The sequence below is a fragment of the Leptonychotes weddellii genome, chromosome 3, assembly GCF_054177405.1.
Source record: "Leptonychotes weddellii isolate Sample4059 chromosome 3, ASM5417740v2, whole genome shotgun sequence".
NCBI classification, from domain to species: Eukaryota; Metazoa; Chordata; class Mammalia; order Carnivora; family Phocidae; genus Leptonychotes; species Leptonychotes weddellii.
Genome location: NC_138371.1, coordinates 173,972,477 through 173,989,699, shown reverse-complemented (window position 1 = coordinate 173,989,699; position 17,223 = coordinate 173,972,477). Strand labels below are relative to the sequence as shown.

Below are 17,223 nucleotides of genomic sequence, written 5' to 3'. Positions count from 1 at the left end.
TTCCTGAGCTGGGCTGTCCCACGTTACGACGGGGTCAGGAGCTTCTCTGTGCTGAGACCTCCATCCTCCTGCCGTAGCCCCACCAGCCCGCCCAGCCCTCGGTCGGCGGTGCGTCTCCCCATGAGCGAATCCCATGGGGCCCAGAGCTCAGCTGGCCACCAGCCAACTTGCACTGTCCCCATCCCATGGGTGGGCTCCTGTTCTGCCTCGCCCGCACTTCAGGGACTTGGGCTGTCTGCGTGGGTCCTGCGTCTGTTCCCAGCAATGGGTCTGGCCAGAGTGGAGCGTGCAGGAGTAGTTCACGTGTGCATACGTACCCCCGTGTTCCCTTTGTAGGTCAGAAAGGAGACAGCTGCCTCATCTGTGACACAGAAGGACTTCGTGGGCCCCCTGGGCCGCAGGGCCCCCCAGGAGAAATAGGTAAGACCCCAGACGTGAAAGGGACCAGGCCTGAATTTTCTTCCATCGGTTGGAGCCTTCACAGGGAAACGCATCTCGCGCCATGAGAGACCTCAGTTTCTGCATTCAAACCAAAGCCTGATAATGAGATTTTAAGTCAGACTTCCGGGGTTTGTCCACTTTGTGGAAAATCATCAAGCTGATCTAAAATTTGGCACCAAAAGGTCAACAGCCTACGGTTCCCTCAGCTCCACAACCTTCGTTCCCTCAACCGAAGTGAAGGGCATGTTTCTGGCGGAAGTGGTCCTGGGGCTTGGGGTTGGGGGGGCTCTTGTCACCAGCTGCTTCAGTGGTCCTTGTCCGAATTTGGGGTCACTGCTTCCCTTCTGGAGCCCACTGTGACCATTCCTGTTACTACTCTGTGGAGATTCTTCAGACACCGTCCACTTATGTCAAGATATCTGTGCTCTTGAATCTGGAGAACGAAAGTTTTGGGGTTTTGAGGATGTGTCTCAGGCAGTAATGTGCTGCATCTCCCTTGTCTTCTGAAAGGTTTCCCAGGACAGCCAGGGCCGAAGGGCGACAGAGGCTTACCCGGCAGAGATGGTCTGGAAGGATTGCCTGTAAGTAAACCTGAGTTTGCGTACCTATTAGACGTTGCCTCCAAGCCAACTAACAAAGGTGTCTATTGTCGCATTTGCAAACACAGCCTTTGCTGTATGATTTGGGTGCTGGTCAAGTGTGGCTTTGTCGAGCAGTCTAGAATTACTCCCCGTGTCCTTCGCCTGACGATGAGCAGGACTGTCGAGTCCAGAATCTGCATCTCACCTGCCTCTCTCCTCACCTGGTCAGAATTCAAGTGCCACGTACCTGTGTCCAGGTGCAGCCGGATGCTGTGTGTCACCTTCCCACAGGGTCTCGGGGGCTCTTGAAACAAATGGTGCCACCAGGAGCCATCTGCAAACAGTTACACCCGTTACTTAAAAACAATGTAGTAAGTTCAGAGCCAGTATTCTTGTGGAGAAATAGAGGATCACCGGCCTGTCGCCTTTGAGGAATTCCACACTTGTTTATTCTCTCACAGAGACGTGTTTTGAAAATTCCTATCCACCAATATCTATTGTGAAGATGCTTTTCTAAATTTATAAATGAAGTAATCTCGGATCGACGTGAAACCTTACAGTTAAATGAAAATCAGCTCCCCAGTTTTCCTAGTTTGTTTAAAAAAGAAGCCATTGAATAGAGGAGAATAGTTGTAATCCCGAGCATTGAAGGGCATTTTATTGCACGTAATCAGCTCTGTTTCTAAAGCGCGTAAACCTCAGGGCCTGGTTCTCGTATTTTCTTTGTTCTTCTGAGCTCTGTAAGCGTCAGCCACTTTCCACACTTTCTTTCATTACTGCTTTCCCTTTTGCTTTTCTTTTTTCTTCTGTCACACGATGAAAATAAAATCTTTAGCATTTTATTCCTTTTTGATGTAGCTCTTTAACATTTGCGATGTTTAAAAATATTACTGGCAGCTTCTATAAAAGCGGGTCAGGGCAGAAGTGAGTTGAAATGGCACTGAAGCAGCTGGGATTGAGCAATCGCTTCCTCCTTTGAAGTTAGATCTCGGGATTCTGCTTCCAGAACTTCCCTGGTGCCTGGGGAGCTAAGTTACAAGTTGCAATTGTTTAAAATATTTCTAAATAAATGAGAAGTTCACATAACTGGGAAGCCCTGACTCTGGTGGGGATCAAAGCCAGAAGCGCTTTGAAGAAGCAGCAGAGGATGCTTTTAACCTCTGGACATGGTCTTTATCTACTTGGCCTTCCTGGAAACTTCCTGCCTCGACTCTGCCTGACATCCCATCCAGACACCAGCCCCCCAGCCCCAAATCTAATAAAAATGGGAAAAGAGAACGGAGGGAGAAGGACAGTTGAGGACAAGTCCTGATGAAGAAGAAAATAAAGCCAGTGCACGACAAAACTTCTAATCCCCTGCCTTCCCCATCAGGAGCTCCTTTCTCTCTGCAGACGGCCAAGTTTGTAAAAACAGTTTTCTGGGTAAATAATTTAATTGAGCAGGTAGTAATTTCTCTTATATTTGAGGCTGTCCCATAGCTCCACAGTTTAACTGGCTCACAGGTGGGGCTCTCTCACTTCGAGTGAGGCTGGGGCTGCATGAGGTGCCCGCGAACCCCGGAGCATCCTGGAAAGTAGATGAGGATGAAAAGAGATGAAATGCTCTGATTTCCTGTTTGATTTGGATAGCGTTTCTGTGACATGTCCTTTTGAAGGCCGAGGGTTGGATTTTGGGAAAGAGGGAACGGCACAAGAGGCTGGCTCCACACGGGGACCTGGGTGGGTTTCGGGGCCATCGGGACGGTCAGTTGAAAGGAGCTGTGACACCCCGCGGTGGCTGCGCTTGTTAGAAGCAGACCATATAGTCGTTGGATCTCCTCCAATTTATGGAGCCAAGGCGAGGTGTTCAAGGCAGCGTTTGATTCCTCCTCGTTTATGTCAAGAAATGTGGATCCAAAGACCTTTGAATCGCTGAAGATTAGGACGTTCTGTGGCAGAGAAGCCACAGGAGGTGTCCTAGGGTCAAGATGTCACCTTTCAAAAAAAATATCTAGATTTCTTCCTTGAACGATAGCCTAGCCGGTAAGGTCACCATTATCAAGATAAAGAGTGGTATTTCCTCACCGTGTGCTCGCCATCCTGGAAAACTGTATTCCTAGTCTGTGAATAATCACCGTAAAGTAACACTGATCCTTCCAGGTTGAGAAAAATACACACTGGTTGTAATTTCTTACATTGGGGTTTATTTTTTATGGGTGAATATTGCCTGGTCAACTTCTCCTTCCTGCAATACCTCCCTAGCTGCAGACGTTCAGGTCACAAAGTTAGAAAGCCTTAGGCCTGCCCTCAACATCCCCAAAGACTGGAGGAGAGAAAGGTGCGCAGGGAGGAGAGTTTCTGTAATGAGGACCGTTCGCTCCACTGTGGAAACCCAGGACACGTGTCAGGGAGGGCTTCACGGAGGAGTCGCAGCTTAGCTGGGATTTAAGGATGCACAGGAGCTATGATACCTCGAGAGAGAAAGCTACAAGAGACCACAACACCTTTGAACTAAATAATGACTTTTCCACGACCCCCCATCCAAGGTCTTGGAGGGTCTGCTCCCTCACCTGCTGGGGGGTGCTTCTGGTGTTTTGCCGGCGCAACTGGGCTCCGAGTCCAGAGTGGTGTGCCGAGGGCCGTGACGCATGGTGGGCGCATAATAAACGGTCCCCATGCTAAAATCTAAAGATCGTGTGAATTTGGGTCTGTCCCTTGTCTTCCAGCTCCTTACTCTGTGTTACACACCTACACAGAAGTGTGTGGTCACATGTGACTCACATACATCCGAGGGCCGTTTCAGAGGGAGTGTGGGAGAGGGAATTCAAATTAAATGAATTGTCCAAGAGTACAATCCTGCCAAGTCAGCAGGGAGGCTGAGCGATTTCTTTCTCAGGCCTAAGGGAATGAGTACTTGAGACAAGTATTTGAAAACCTTGTGAACCCCAATTCTCAGGCTAGAGGAGAGACCATCTGTGGGTGTGGGCGTTCCTTGAAGATTTAACTTTCCAGGAACTGGAAAATGTGCTAGGGTGTGTCTCCTGGGAAAGTCCGTTCTCTTTTGCTGACTGCTCAGAACAGTGGTGATGGGGCTGGCCGGCGCTCGCTCCCCAGACTCTCTGCTTGCTGTTGCCGTTCTGCCCTCAGACACTTCACGCGTCTGCACCTGGAAGCCCTTTCTCTAGTTCTTGGTCCCCAGAAGTCACACACTCAGCAGCTTCTAGCACTTGCTAGAATGTTCCTGTGAACGTTAACAGTTGGAAGGAACAAGCAGGTTCTCTGGGGACTGTCCTCCAAGCTGGGTGCTTGGTGCCACACTCATTCCCCCCGCCCTAGCCTGGCCTCTGTTTGCAATACCCAGTGAAGGCTTTTTTTTTTTCAGGTATTGTAAGAGAAACACAAGAAGTGAGAGGTCAGATCATGGCTTTGTCACAGAGCTATTGGCTTGCTTCTAGAAAATAAAATAAGATTGAACATACTGCCGTTTTTCAAGGAGGTGACTTCTCAGTATCATTGTTGGCTATGTAACAATGCTGCTGGCCTATTTTGTGCACTGATGTCTTCCATTTGTTGCTCGTAGGGCCCGCAAGGCACACCAGGGCTGATGGGCCAGCCGGGAGCCAAGGGAGAGCCTGGCGAGATTTACTTCGACGCACGGCTCAAAGGAGACAAAGGAGACCCAGGCTTTCCAGGACAGCCCGGGATGCCAGGCAGAGCAGGGTCTCCTGGGAGAGATGGCCATCCGGGTCTGCCTGGCCCCAAAGGCTCCCCGGTATGTTTATTTCCAGAGTTGGAATGCCCACTTTATAAGCAGATCTGCAAAGAATGAAGAAATGAACTATTTGCATCGTAGCTACATATTTTCATTTGGGTGGTGATTGTTACATGTGATGTTTAGTGGTCCTTGGGGAGACTTAAGTTTGCAAACGTAGGCGTTGATGCTGTTGACGGGAACAGTGGGGGGACAGTGCATGGATATCTTCTGGCGCCTATGTGTTGGATGTTCGCATGTCAGATGGGACGTGAAGTTTAGAGTTAGTGGCCTGCAAGTTATCCTTGAAAAGACAGTTCCAGATACAAATACTTCAGTCTGTGAAGGGTGTCCTTGTGTGGGGAGGGAGGGTGCCTGCCCAGCATAGACAGGAATGCTGTGTCATTTATTAACTGCCAGTTGACCTTTGTAGAAGGGGAAGTCAATAAATAGCATAAGCCAGTTAACCTCTGATACTTATTTACTGCAGATGGTGGAGGGATGTGAGATGAACACATGTTGGTATGTCTGCTGATAACGTTTCTTTTCTCTTTGCATGTCAGGGTTCAGTAGGATTGAAAGGAGAGCGTGGACCCCCTGGGGGAGTTGGATTCCCCGGCAGTCGAGGTGACATCGGCCCTCCTGGGCCTCCAGGGTTTGGCCCTATTGGCCCTGTTGGTGACAAAGGACAAGCGGGTTTTCCAGGGACCCCTGGATCCCCAGGCCAGCCAGGTGAGGCCCGAGGACCTCAGGTGCACAGAGCACTGGGCTTCACGACGTGGGGACAGGAGTCTGGTGTCCATTCTTACAGGAGGTGGCCTGGCCTGGGCCCTATTGTAGCGATACCGTACCTTGTGGCCTCATGTGTAAGAAGGGCCCAGTGATGTGTAGAATCTGGCTGCAAAGCATCTGAATTGATAGATGCTTTTTCTTCTCACGAGGATGCAGTGCTTTCCAGTTCAAGTGGGCCTTCTCTGTGGAAGGGATACCAACATGAGCTTGTTTTTTTTCTCTTTACCTATTTTCTGTGTCTCCCTGGTGAACAGTCCACATGGGCTTCTGTATATTCCAGGCCGGGTAGTCTCACCTCTCCACGGATGGGCAGGTGCCTGTGGGCTGATTCCGGGTGGTCTTTGCCTCACCGTTGCTGTTCAGTGAGGGGCTGGCTTCGGTCACTTGCGCACCGTGTCTCCGTTGGGCCTGTGTGCCCAGTGGCGGGGTGGTGGCAGCCAGATAGGCGTGGCCCTGCCCTTCCGGTGCGCACTGCTGGGGGTTTGGCAGAGCACGTGGTGCGAGGCCAACACGAGGCTTTCCCACGGACACGCTCACTCCCCCTTTGCGCCCTGCGTGTTATCAGGGTAGTGGTCATGGGGTGGCCCCTGGCCTGGCACACGGCAGGCTCTCAGGTGCAGGTCGTGGAATATGCTTCAGGCTAGAAACCGATCACTCCCGTCGTTCCCTGGCCCCCTACCCTCCCCGGGCTGCAAGAGCAGAGGCCAGGAAGGGCTTGGGCACCGAGGAGGGAAGGAAGAGTGCAGGGCTAAGAAATGTCCTAGAAATCCTAAAAATGAACAGAAGGACTTCGGGTGATTACAGTTGTGTGACTGGTAAAGCTTGAACCACATAGTAAGTAGCTGTGTGACCAAGCTAGGGAGGAATTAGATGACATACTTGGGGGAACACGTTCCAGGACCCCCGTGGAAGCCTGCAGCCAGGACAGTACTGAACCCCGCATACGCTAGGTTTCTCCCATGCATACAGACCTGTGACAAAGTTAAAATGTAAATGAGGCCCGGGAAGAGATTACCAAGAACAACCAGGAGCAAAATAGAGCACTTATAACCACACAGTGTAATGAACGTCGTGTGGATGTGTGTGTCTCTCGCAATATACCTTCTCGTCCTGTGCCCACCCTTCTTCTTGTGACGAGGGGACGTGACAGAGTGTCTCCGTGGTGAGGTGACGTGAGGTGAATGACGCGAGCACATATACAGCGTCCAGTTACCGTGGACCTCCTGAGCCACGCCACGGTTGACCGCGGGGAAACTGAGACACACACAGTGGAACCGTTGATGGGGGGGTGGCGACTGCATGGCCTTTGTGCTCACTGATCCGCCGATTCTGTCACAAGCCATATATCCAGCCCAAGTTTTATCAGTTCCTATCCCACCGGGAACCATTACTTACTTACTACATGATAGTGTCAAATTTATAAGCTCTTCTGCACAGGGCACGTTAGCCTGTCTTTGTTGGAAGTGCAAGCACCGCGCCCTATTGTATTTCTTACTATCATTCTCGTTGGTTGTATGGCTCATGATTACATAGCACCCAGTTATGACTCCCTTGATCATTGTTTGTGGCTTAGCAAGGATCCCAGAAATGTTTCTTTGGTGACTCCTTTGGAGGCAGAGAAATACTGGGTTTGACCTAGGAAGACACCCCCCTGCCCATCTTGGAAAAGGGACCTGTGATCTCTTCCCCATAGCTCCTGACTCCAAAATCAGCATCTCAAGTGTTCTTTGGATCTGAAAATTTGCAGAACCATAAAAAGGAATCAGGCGCTTCTTGGCCAGAAACTACCTTCAGAAAGACCAACTGGGGCACACACAGATGCATCCTAGCAGGAAGGGAAGGAAGAAGGTTCCTGAAGGAGGTGTTGACAGTGCTAATGGTCAGCTGTCTGCATTCTGTAGACTTGCTTGGCCATCCAGACCCAGGCAGCTTCTGGATTAGAAACGCAGGCTTCTTTGATCTGCCAGAGCCGGTTTACTCTGGTGACATTAAAGGCTTGTTCCCAGGGTGGAACTGATAGCAAGTATGTGTTGGGGTCAGTCGGTTGGCATTTCTCAGAGTCTGCAGCGAAAGAATGTGTTGGCCGTTCCTGGGAAGCCCCATATGTCTTGCATTCGTATAGGGTGTGTGGAGAGTCTGTGCACACATCTTGGAGGTGACCCCTTTGGTCTTGTCCCGGCAGCTAAATCCTGACCCCCAGTGGGTCTCCCAGGCATGAGCGCTTGGGGCTGGGCTGCACCTCGGGCCCGGGCTGCTCCAAAGGGCACACGGCTGTCCAGCTACATGCTTACGGATTGTGCTGATCACCCACTTAGCACGTCCCATCAGATGAACGTAATTTAGGGCTGCCTCAAAGCAACGTAGAATTGGTATTGTCTGATAAATTGAGGGAGAACGCTAAAAGTGTTTTGACTCTTCCAGACAGGCTAATTAAGAAATGACTCAGGGTCATCTCATTTCTTGTTGTTACAGATTTTCTAGCTTTTTGTGACTCTTATTTTGGACTCTTAGGGAATTCGTGTGTCAAGTATCTAGGTCCTTTTGGCTATAAATTTTGGGGAAAAGAGGAAGAGCTCTCTGTGAAAGATTCTAGAAAAGTAGAGGTAGGAAGTGGAGGTATGCAGGTGGGGCTGCTCTGTAGGTAGGCAGTGTGCTGGGGACAGGACATGGGCTCGCTCGCTGCGTCCTCGCTCAGGATGGGATGTAGGCTCTCATACCGTGTCTTTGCTCTTCCCCTAGGTCCCAAGGGTGAAGCAGGAAAAGTTGTGCCCCTACCTGGTCCCCCTGGAGCACAAGGACTTCCGGGATCCCCAGGCTTCTCAGGGCCACAAGGTACTTTTAATGCTCTCGTTTGCCTGGAGTTACGCTTGGAACAATGACAGGTTTTTCTCTCACTGACTATTGGTCTTGCTCACAACAGGTGACCGAGGCTTTCCTGGAACCCCAGGAAGGCCAGGCCTCCCGGGAGAGAAGGGCACTGTCGGCCAGCCCGGAATCGGATTTCCAGGGCCCCCCGGCCCCAAAGGTAAACCTGCAGGACAAGCCAGCCCCTGAGTGGGGCCATTGCTCTGCCCACGGCCCATTTGGGCCCCCGCCGTCGCATCCGTTCCCTGGTTGGTTGGCACCGAGGGCCGTGGCCATTCTGTTCATTCCCATGAATCCTAGGGGAGAGGAGGCAATGCATGTAAACACACTGTTTGAGTTGGTGACTTGCCCTTCAGGGGAGCTTGCGGAAATCTGGATGATAGCGAATGCAGTCACTGAGGCGGTGGGTTGGCCGGGAGGGGTTGAGACGTCAGGACCCGGCAGCTGCCCAGGGAGCTGGCAGAAGCTGCATTTCAGGGTGTTCTCCTCATCAGCGCGGGGGATGTGCAGAGCAGCCGGGCCCCATGCCAGGCTGGGTGTGGGTCAGCGGGAAGGGTGCTGGGGAACATGAGGGAGGGGGCTTCACTCTCAGGGGGAGAAGGCCCCCACACCGCAGAGCCTGGGTCTGCATGGGGTGCTGACATGTTAGAACCAGAACTTCTTTCTGGAAACAGTAAGGCGGTCAGGAGGACAGTTTGACTGCTTCTGTTCCTCTTGTGGGTCTGTCTTCCTGTGGGTGGGCCCTGACGTAGACTTGCCGTCGTGGACCTCGGTCCAGGACTGAGCAGGCGCTGTGTGCAATAAGGGACATCTCTTTCCTGCTTGGGCCGGCGTCCTGACCCCAGTTTTCCTGGCCGTGTGTGCAAACCTAGTGGAAAGAGCTCTCGAGGCTCCTAGCTTCCCGTCCAGAGGCTCAGCCTGTGTCACACCTGCTGGCAGAGTTACGGGCCTGCACACCCCTCCAGGTGCTGCATTGCACCCACACATGCACGTGGCCACGTCTCTCCGGCTTACAGGGCAGAAGGCCCTCGGTGACCCTCCCAGTTCACAGGGACAGTGCTGAGGCCTTCTGCCTGTTCCCGAGCCCCACCCTCTCCCCTGTGAGCACCATAGCGCCATCCTGAGAGGTAGAAAAGTTAGCTGGTAGGGTCTCCTTGTTGGAGGCTGGCTGCCCACTCAGAGCGGCTTGGCGATGCGCACACTGGTGGGCAGTTAGGTCCACTCTCTGACGAGACCCCTCAGTACCACAGCCCCACAGCACGTGTGACCTCTGCATACTTACAGATCACCGCGCGTCGTGGACCTCTGCATCCCACAGGGGGACCTTCATGCACAGTAGAGCCACGGGGTAGCTGTTAGCCCATTGGGCCTTTTAGGGCTGGGGCCCAGTCTCTAAATGCCCCATGCGCCTTTGGTGTGGTGCAGCCGCGTTCAAGAACCCATGGTCTGCAGCGGCGCTGCTCACACCAGAGCGTCTGGGACTCCCGGGGCGTCTTGTGAAAATGTGGGTGTGCTCCAGTGGATGTGGGTGGGCTCTCGAACAGGCGGCAGGGCTACCCCGAGCGGCGGCACGCTCGGAGCCGCAGAGTGGGAGGGCCACCCTAGGCTGCACGTGCCACGGTGGTCTTTGTTTTGTTTGGGGGGTGGGACAGGAGGAAAAGCTGAGCGGAAGGAAGGGGAGAGGGGACGGTGGGAGAGAGACAGGGAGGGCGGCAGGCACAGCACGTGGTCCAGGGCACCCAAGCTGCCCCAGTGGGCACCGGTGATTCCCCCGACGGCGAGCGAGGCCCCACGCTCTTCTTAGAACCACCTCGAAGGGCTCTTTGTTGTTGGCCAGTTCAGTTGCTCAGTCCAGGGACGTCTGAGCAAGTGTGAGGGAGGCGAGGAAAGGGGGGAATAGCTTTAATACATTGGTGGTTTTGTGACTCTTCCTAACAGGTGTTGATGGCTTACCTGGAGACGTGGGACCTCCTGGGAGTCCGGGTCGCCCGGGATTTAACGGCTTACCTGGCAACCCGGGTGTGCCCGGCCAAAAGGTGGGTGCTGAGTGCTCTCTGGATTGCTGTTTCCTCATCCTTATTATTAATTAGACCCATAAAATGTGGCTTATTAGTGTCACGGCATATGTTGGATCAGCATGCTTTGTTGGTTAAAGAAATAGCACAGAGTAGAAAGGAAGAAAGTGCTGGTACGTGGTAGTTGATGTTTTGAGGGAATCGTTTGTTCCAGTTTTCAGAGTACATGCTTACCTGTGTGTGTAGTGCATCTCAGGGTCCAGGGTGGGCCTTCCTGGGAGTGGCAGGAGAAGGCTGCATGCAAGCCACCCGGGAGAGCCTACTTTTACTGACATGCTGGCCCAGTAATTCTTTGTGGCAGGGGCTGCCTGGGATATGGTGGGGCTTCAGCTGCCCCCTCCGTGGCCTCTATCCACAGATACCAGAGGAACACCCTGCGTTCACCCCCAGTCATGGCAACCAAAACTATCTCTGGACATTGCCAAATGTCACCCAGGGGGCGGGGGAATGGCCCCAGTTGGGGACCCCTGGGCTAGTGTGACTTCGGGACTCTCCTTGCCTCAAACATCCCTCTGCCTTTTGCTGATACTTGAAATTCTGCTCAGCAAGTACAGCTGACCAGGGGACAGATATTTTCCTGTTCTGATTATAAGGAAGGGAAGTGAAATTGCTAGAAGGCATCATATGAAATGGGAGAAAGGGCCAAGGGCAGTAGTTTCACTTTGCCAATGAAAGGCTAGCCTGGCCTGTTCCCTTTCTATTGGGAGGGCAGGTAGAAGCTGTGGGTATCGGGCAGGTGCACACGGGCAGGTAGAGGCTGTGGGTATTGGGCAGGTGTGCATGGGCAGGTAGCTTGGTCCTTACTGACTGTCTGCACCTGCGCCCTGGGCTTGAGTTCATGGGCTATGCTGGTGAACTGGCTTTTCCTTGCTTCGGGAATTTCCAGGGAGAGCCGGGCATTGGTCTACCAGGACTCAAAGGATTGCCGGGTCTTCCCGGCATTCCCGGCACACCTGGAGAGAAGGGGAACATCGGGGGAGCAGGCGTTCCTGGAGAGCATGGTGCTATCGGCCCCCCAGGCCTTCAGGGAATCAGAGGTAACTTTTTTTTTAAGATTTTTATTGGGGCGCCTGGGTGGCTCAATCGTTAAGTGTCTGCCTTCGGCTCAGGTCATGATCCCAAGGTCCTGGGATCAAGCCCTGCATCGGGCTCCCTGCTCAGCGGGAAGCGTGCTTCTCCCTCTCCCACTCTCCCTGCTTGTGTTCCCTCTCTCGCTGTGGCTCTCTCTGTCAAATAAATAAATAAAATCTTAAAAAACAACAACAACAAAAAAGATTTTTATTTATTTATTTAGAGAGTGAGAGAGAGAGCGTGAGCAGGGGGAGGAGCAGAGGGAGAGGGAGAATCTCAAGCAGACTCCTCACTGAGCGGGGAGCCCAATGTGGGGCTCGATCTCACGACCCTGAGATCATGACCTGAGCCGAAATCCAGAGTCAGACGCTTAACCAACTGAGCCACCCGAGGCCCCGAGGTGACTTCTTACAGACAAGTCTAGACGGCGGCAGGGGCTGGGGCCTGTTTATTTGGTGTACGCAGAGAGCCCCTGTCGCTTGCTCTGTAAATGTGTGTTGAGTGAATGATGGAAAGCATAGGTTAGACCTTACGGTATTGTGTGGTTGTGGTTTATCGTGTGGGTGGGTAGTGTGTGCTATGAGACATGAAATGGTCTGTGTGCAGTTTATTTACAATTTCTTCCCATCCAGGTGACCCAGGACCGCCTGGATTACAAGGTCCCAAAGGAGCTCCAGGAGCTCCTGGAATTGGCCCCCCCGGAGCGATGGGCCCCCCTGGAGGACAGGGACCACCAGGATCCTCAGGTGATGGGACATTCTTCCACAATTACTGCTTCCCCAAAGCATGCTGATGGAGGGGACGGGCCGTCAGGAGTCTGCGTAAAGTGGGGATTAGTGCTCCCTTGCGAATAAGAGGGGGAAAGGACGATTCTGCTTTGTGGAAACCGGTCTGATGTTCACTTAAATGAAGGGTTGTCAGCGTCTTTCTTTTCCTCCCACTGAGCTTGGTTTACCTGCCAGAGATGTATATTCAGTGACATTTTCGTTTACTTAAAATGACTGGCATTTCCATCTTACTTTCCCGTGGGGGGGGGAGGTTAGTAAGTTGTGGGTGCCATAAACTGGCCCATAGCTAGGAGCTGCCTTTGCCTTTAGTGACCAGTCCCGGAAGTGAGACAGTGCTGGTGGGCTGACAAGACGATCCCCGAACACGGTTGAAAAGCAGCTAGCGTGGGGTGCGAACACTGCGGACAGGCCTGGGGCTGGTGGCAGGGGAGGCTGCTGCCCACTGATGGCAGAGGGGAGGGCTTGGTCTCCGGGCCTTGTCCCCATGGCTCTAGATGCCGCCACCTGGGACGGTGGGAGCATCCCAGCCCCCAGCATGGCACGCGCGCTCACGTGCCTCCTGCAGAAAGCTCCAGCTGAGCCCGGGGGGGTGCCCCGCAGGGCTCCCTGCAGATCCTGCTAACTGCTCTCGCTCTTCACCCCCCTCAGGCCCTCCTGGAGTGAAAGGAGAGAAGGGCTTTCCCGGATTTCCAGGCCTGGACATGCCAGGTCCCAAAGGAGATAAAGGGTCCCAAGGGCTGCCTGGCCTGACGGGACAGTCGGGGCTCCCTGGTCTCCCTGGACAGCAGGGCACACCTGGGGTTCCTGGGTTTCCAGGTAAATGATTTGTGAACTCCGGCCCCCTGTCTGTTTGTGACCTGTAGCATCTGCAGTCAGCATTCACTGTCCTTCCGTCTGGCCACAGGTCCCAAGGGAGAGATGGGCGTCATGGGGACCCCGGGGCAGCCTGGCTCACCGGGACCAGCGGGCCTGCCGGGATTACCAGGAGAGAAAGGTAGGGAGTGGGCAGCTCTAGCAGAGCCCGTCTTGTGTCCATGTCTCTGTGTTTCTTGGAAACTCTTGAGTGGTTGTAGGTCCTATTTCCTTGCAAGAGGCAAAGGAAAGAAGTCAAGAAGGTCAGGCAAGGGTTGGGGAGACCCCCTCCTCTGGTGGGAACTCCTGGTGGGCGGTGCATGTGGGAGCAGGGGCTGTGCTCTGCCCAAGACCAAACAAGAGACAGGTTTTCAGCTGTTCCTTATTGGGATGTTGGAGTTGGTTTGTTTTTATAGGATTGGTGGGATCTGCAGTCCTGCAAGGTCACAGGAACTGAGACCTTAGAATCAAATTAGCAAACTGGGCAAATTTATAGGTCTTCATTTTTATTTCTTACCTTGTTGTTTGAAATTGGTCCAAAATATGTTTGTTTTTTTTTTTTTTTAACAAATTGACTTTGTGAGACATAGAAATGGTCATTTGTTTAGTAGAACAAGAGAATTCCCGTTTTATTGTTTTGTATCGAATTGAGGGGCACCGTGAACAGACATGATGAAGGTCCTTAGGAAAGAGGGAAGGTGTAAAGTATTTAAACCGGTAATAAGCAGAGTCACAAATACAGTAGAGTCGTTAGCAAATACTAAATTGTAAAAAATGGCTTTATTGCTTATTTCCTGGGGCCAGATTCTTCTGGTAGCTCAGACACTTGCCACGCCCTGCTCCTTTGTGCTGCGTGTGGATAGGCCGCGAGTTCTTCCTCCCTCCTTCAGCAGAAGGAGTGCCACACAGTGTCGCTGCCTCTGAGGCCTTGGCCACACTTCACCGGTGCTTGTCTTTCCTCTGCAGGGGACCATGGCTTCCCAGGCTCCTCGGGGCCCAGGGGAGACCCTGGCTTCAAGGGGGACAAAGGAGATGTGGGTCTCCCCGGCAAGCCTGGCTCCATGGATAAGGTGGACATGGGCAGCATGAAGGGTCAGAAGGGAGACCAAGGAGAGAAAGGTGACTGGATGAGGGGTCCGGTGGGGGGTAGAGCTGCATGTCTGACCAGGTCTGTAGCTCTGCACCAGTAATATCAACCCAACCTGTGTTTCTGCAGCAGTTTGCCTTTTAAGCAGACGTGGGTCATCATCACTCTTTTTTCTGTGACGTGCAGGACAGACTGGACCAACTGGTGATAAAGGATCCCGGGGAGACCCTGGAACCCCGGGAGTACCTGGAAAGGACGGGCAGGCGGGGCATCCTGGGCAGCCAGGTATGCAGTGAAGTTCAAGTCCACCGCACGGCGGGAGCTCGTGCTAAGGGTGCTCAGGGAATGTCACCCAGCACTATTCATTGGCATTAACCTGCCGGGTTTTTCTCTGTTACCCTAGGACCTAAAGGTGACCCAGGCATAGGTGGAACCCCAGGTGCTCCGGGACTCCCTGGACCCAAAGGATCGGTTGGTGGCATGGGCCTGCCAGGTACATTGGATTCAGATAAGGTGTCTTCTTTCTAAAGAAAAGAACGCGCCAGGGCTGGTGGGACAGGACTGTAGGAGGATGTGCATTGACCCGAGGGTGTAATCCAGTCTTTGACCCCAATGCACGTCTTCAGTTCTGTATGGTCTCATGCCTCAGGATCAGTGGCACTTGGCTGACACAGCGACCACTGCTAAAAAAAAGAAAATCACAATTCAATAAAATAAAACATGGGCTGTCTGCCGTCACCTTTCGATTACCTCCAGGTGACTGTCCACCTGGCCACCATGTCCCCCGTGCAGTCCGGGCCAGCCGCTAGCGCCCTCTGGTTCCTCTACCCCAACCCTGAACTGGCCCCAACCCCGCCTGGTGCATTCGCTCCCGTGAGGAGGCGGGTGAGAGGTGGAGAGCGCAGGCCTCAGGTGGGTCCGCGGCTAGTGCCTCTCGGAATCCGCGGGGAAGGGAGAGCCGAGGCAGGAGGCCGGCCCCTCTAGCCCCCCCCATGCCTTCACGAGGCGCCTGATCACCCCCATTTGACATAGAGACATCTAGCTTGCTGTTTACACCTGTTTGTAAGTAGGTCTGGGTACCAGCATACGTTATGAAACTAGGTATGCATTTACTCTTATGATGGCCCGCCTCACGACCCTCTGATTCTTCGGGGTAATGTGCATTGATTGTAGAATAAGGAACATAAAAGCCCTTTGTTACACTGCTGCCAAAGCAAATATGCTGAGGAGTTCGTGTATTTCTTCTCTCTCTCTGTGAAATGGTGGTCTCTAGAAGACAGGACAGACGCTTCTTAGCGTGGCAGTAACGTGCTGTGGGCAACTGGCATCTGCCTGCATAACTAAAAGATTGATGAATGAAGGGAAACATGTTCTTTTACCTTCTTCTTGCAGGCCGTCAAAGTGCTTTTTTATTTTGAATATTAGCACCTGCTAAGCACACGTTCAAGTTTCAGTTGTTTGCGTTTATAGGAACACCGGGAGAAAAAGGTGTGCCTGGAATCCCCGGCCCGCAGGGCGTCCCTGGCTTACCCGGGGAGAAAGGAGCCAAAGGAGAGAAAGGGCAGGTGGGCCTACCTGGCATTGGAATTCCGGGCCGTCCTGGGGACAAGGTAACAGCCCCCTGCTTGGAAACCTCCCCTGCCCCCCATCTGAGCAGCTCAGCACATTAACTTACTCGTAACACAGAACAGTGTCCCCCGACTTACTCTGAGTTGTCCCTCCTGCCTTCTGTCCACCACTCCTTCCTTGGGAAGGGTCTAGAGGCTGTTGGAGAGGCAGGGTAGCAAGCTCTCACGAGCTGGAAAGGAAGGGTGAGGAAGACCATCAAGAGTAGAAACAGATAACTGGCTCTTTTGTTCTGGGTTTCCCGTTTGTCCTCGTTTTTCGGATGTGGACTTTGACTCTTTGTTAGAAAGCTGGAAATGGGATTCTCCAGTGCAACATAATGGTACCAAAATGCGTACTGTTATCCAGAAGGGGCCCCCAGACTTTTGTCTGGGGACAGATGTAAAATGCATGGGCCCATTGTCTACTCACAGGGAGATCAAGGGGTCGCAGGCTTTCCGGGGAGTCCTGGAGAGAAAGGAGAAAAAGGCAGTGCTGGTATCCCAGGGGTCCCTGGCTCCCCAGGCCCCAAAGGCTCGCCAGGGAGTGTCGGCTATCCAGGTAGGTGAGCCGGGCCCCCTCCCGAGCTTGGGTTTGAAGATGACGGGAAGACTCAAACTGATGGCATTCTGGTGTCTTTTGTTTCCCATTAGGAAGCCCCGGATTGCCTGGAGAAAAAGGTGACAAAGGTCTCCCGGGATCGGATGGCATTCCTGGCATCAAAGGAGAAGCAGGTAGAGACCACTTTTTCGAATGCAGACGGGCCATCGAGGCTGGGAGTTTCCCTCCCTCAAGGTGGCGCATCGTGAACCCCAGAATGTCCCCGGGTGACCCAGCCCTCCTCGTTTCAGATGAACAAACTGAATGTAGGGGACTCACGGGGTCTTTCTGAGGTCTGGCCACCAGTTAGGAGCTAGAACCAAGGTCGCAGAGCTGGCGGTACAGCTAGGTCCAGTTGGTTCTAGAGGTTCTAGAATCGGTTTGTGTGTCAGTGTGGGAGTTTGATGTACGTGTCTCGGGGACGCCAGGTGTGCTGGGGGTGACGGCTCCCTGGAGGAAGGTCACCTGAGGGTCTTGCATGCAGAGCAGGTGCCGTCAGAGTGTCCGTGCCTGACTGATGTGACTCTTCTCTCTGAGGTCTTCCTGGGAGTCCTGGCCCCACGGGCCCAGCTGGCCAGAAAGGGGAGCCCGGCAGTGACGGAATCCCGGGGTCGGCGGGAGAGAAGGGTGAAGCAGGTATGCTCAGCTTCTGCTCCCTTTCAGGATGAGCTGCTCCCTGCGGTCAACAGGTCTCAGACTTCCTGACCATGCTAAGTGACTGGGGCTGGGCACAAAG

The 17,223-nt window shown here is 53.2% G+C and overlaps 1 protein-coding gene across 1 annotated transcript in view; it reads left to right on the top strand.

The window, feature by feature from the left end:
* The window catches only part of COL4A1 (collagen type IV alpha 1 chain), a 135,903-nt gene that overhangs the window by 100,277 nt on the left and 18,403 nt on the right, over positions 1–17,223 (top strand). Inside the window, exons 23-40 of the mRNA XM_081815206.1 lie at positions 337–420; positions 952–1,022; positions 4,582–4,773; positions 5,316–5,484; positions 8,284–8,376; positions 8,465–8,569; positions 10,348–10,445; positions 11,371–11,521; positions 12,188–12,301; positions 12,992–13,159; positions 13,248–13,337; positions 14,162–14,314; positions 14,469–14,567; positions 14,686–14,775; positions 15,753–15,892; positions 16,322–16,448; positions 16,541–16,621; positions 17,025–17,123. Of these exons, the coding sequence (XP_081671332.1) occupies positions 337–420; positions 952–1,022; positions 4,582–4,773; positions 5,316–5,484; positions 8,284–8,376; positions 8,465–8,569; positions 10,348–10,445; positions 11,371–11,521; positions 12,188–12,301; positions 12,992–13,159; positions 13,248–13,337; positions 14,162–14,314; positions 14,469–14,567; positions 14,686–14,775; positions 15,753–15,892; positions 16,322–16,448; positions 16,541–16,621; positions 17,025–17,123 (2,124 nt within the window). The remainder of the gene's footprint in view (positions 1–336; positions 421–951; positions 1,023–4,581; positions 4,774–5,315; positions 5,485–8,283; positions 8,377–8,464; positions 8,570–10,347; positions 10,446–11,370; positions 11,522–12,187; positions 12,302–12,991; positions 13,160–13,247; positions 13,338–14,161; positions 14,315–14,468; positions 14,568–14,685; positions 14,776–15,752; positions 15,893–16,321; positions 16,449–16,540; positions 16,622–17,024; positions 17,124–17,223) is intronic.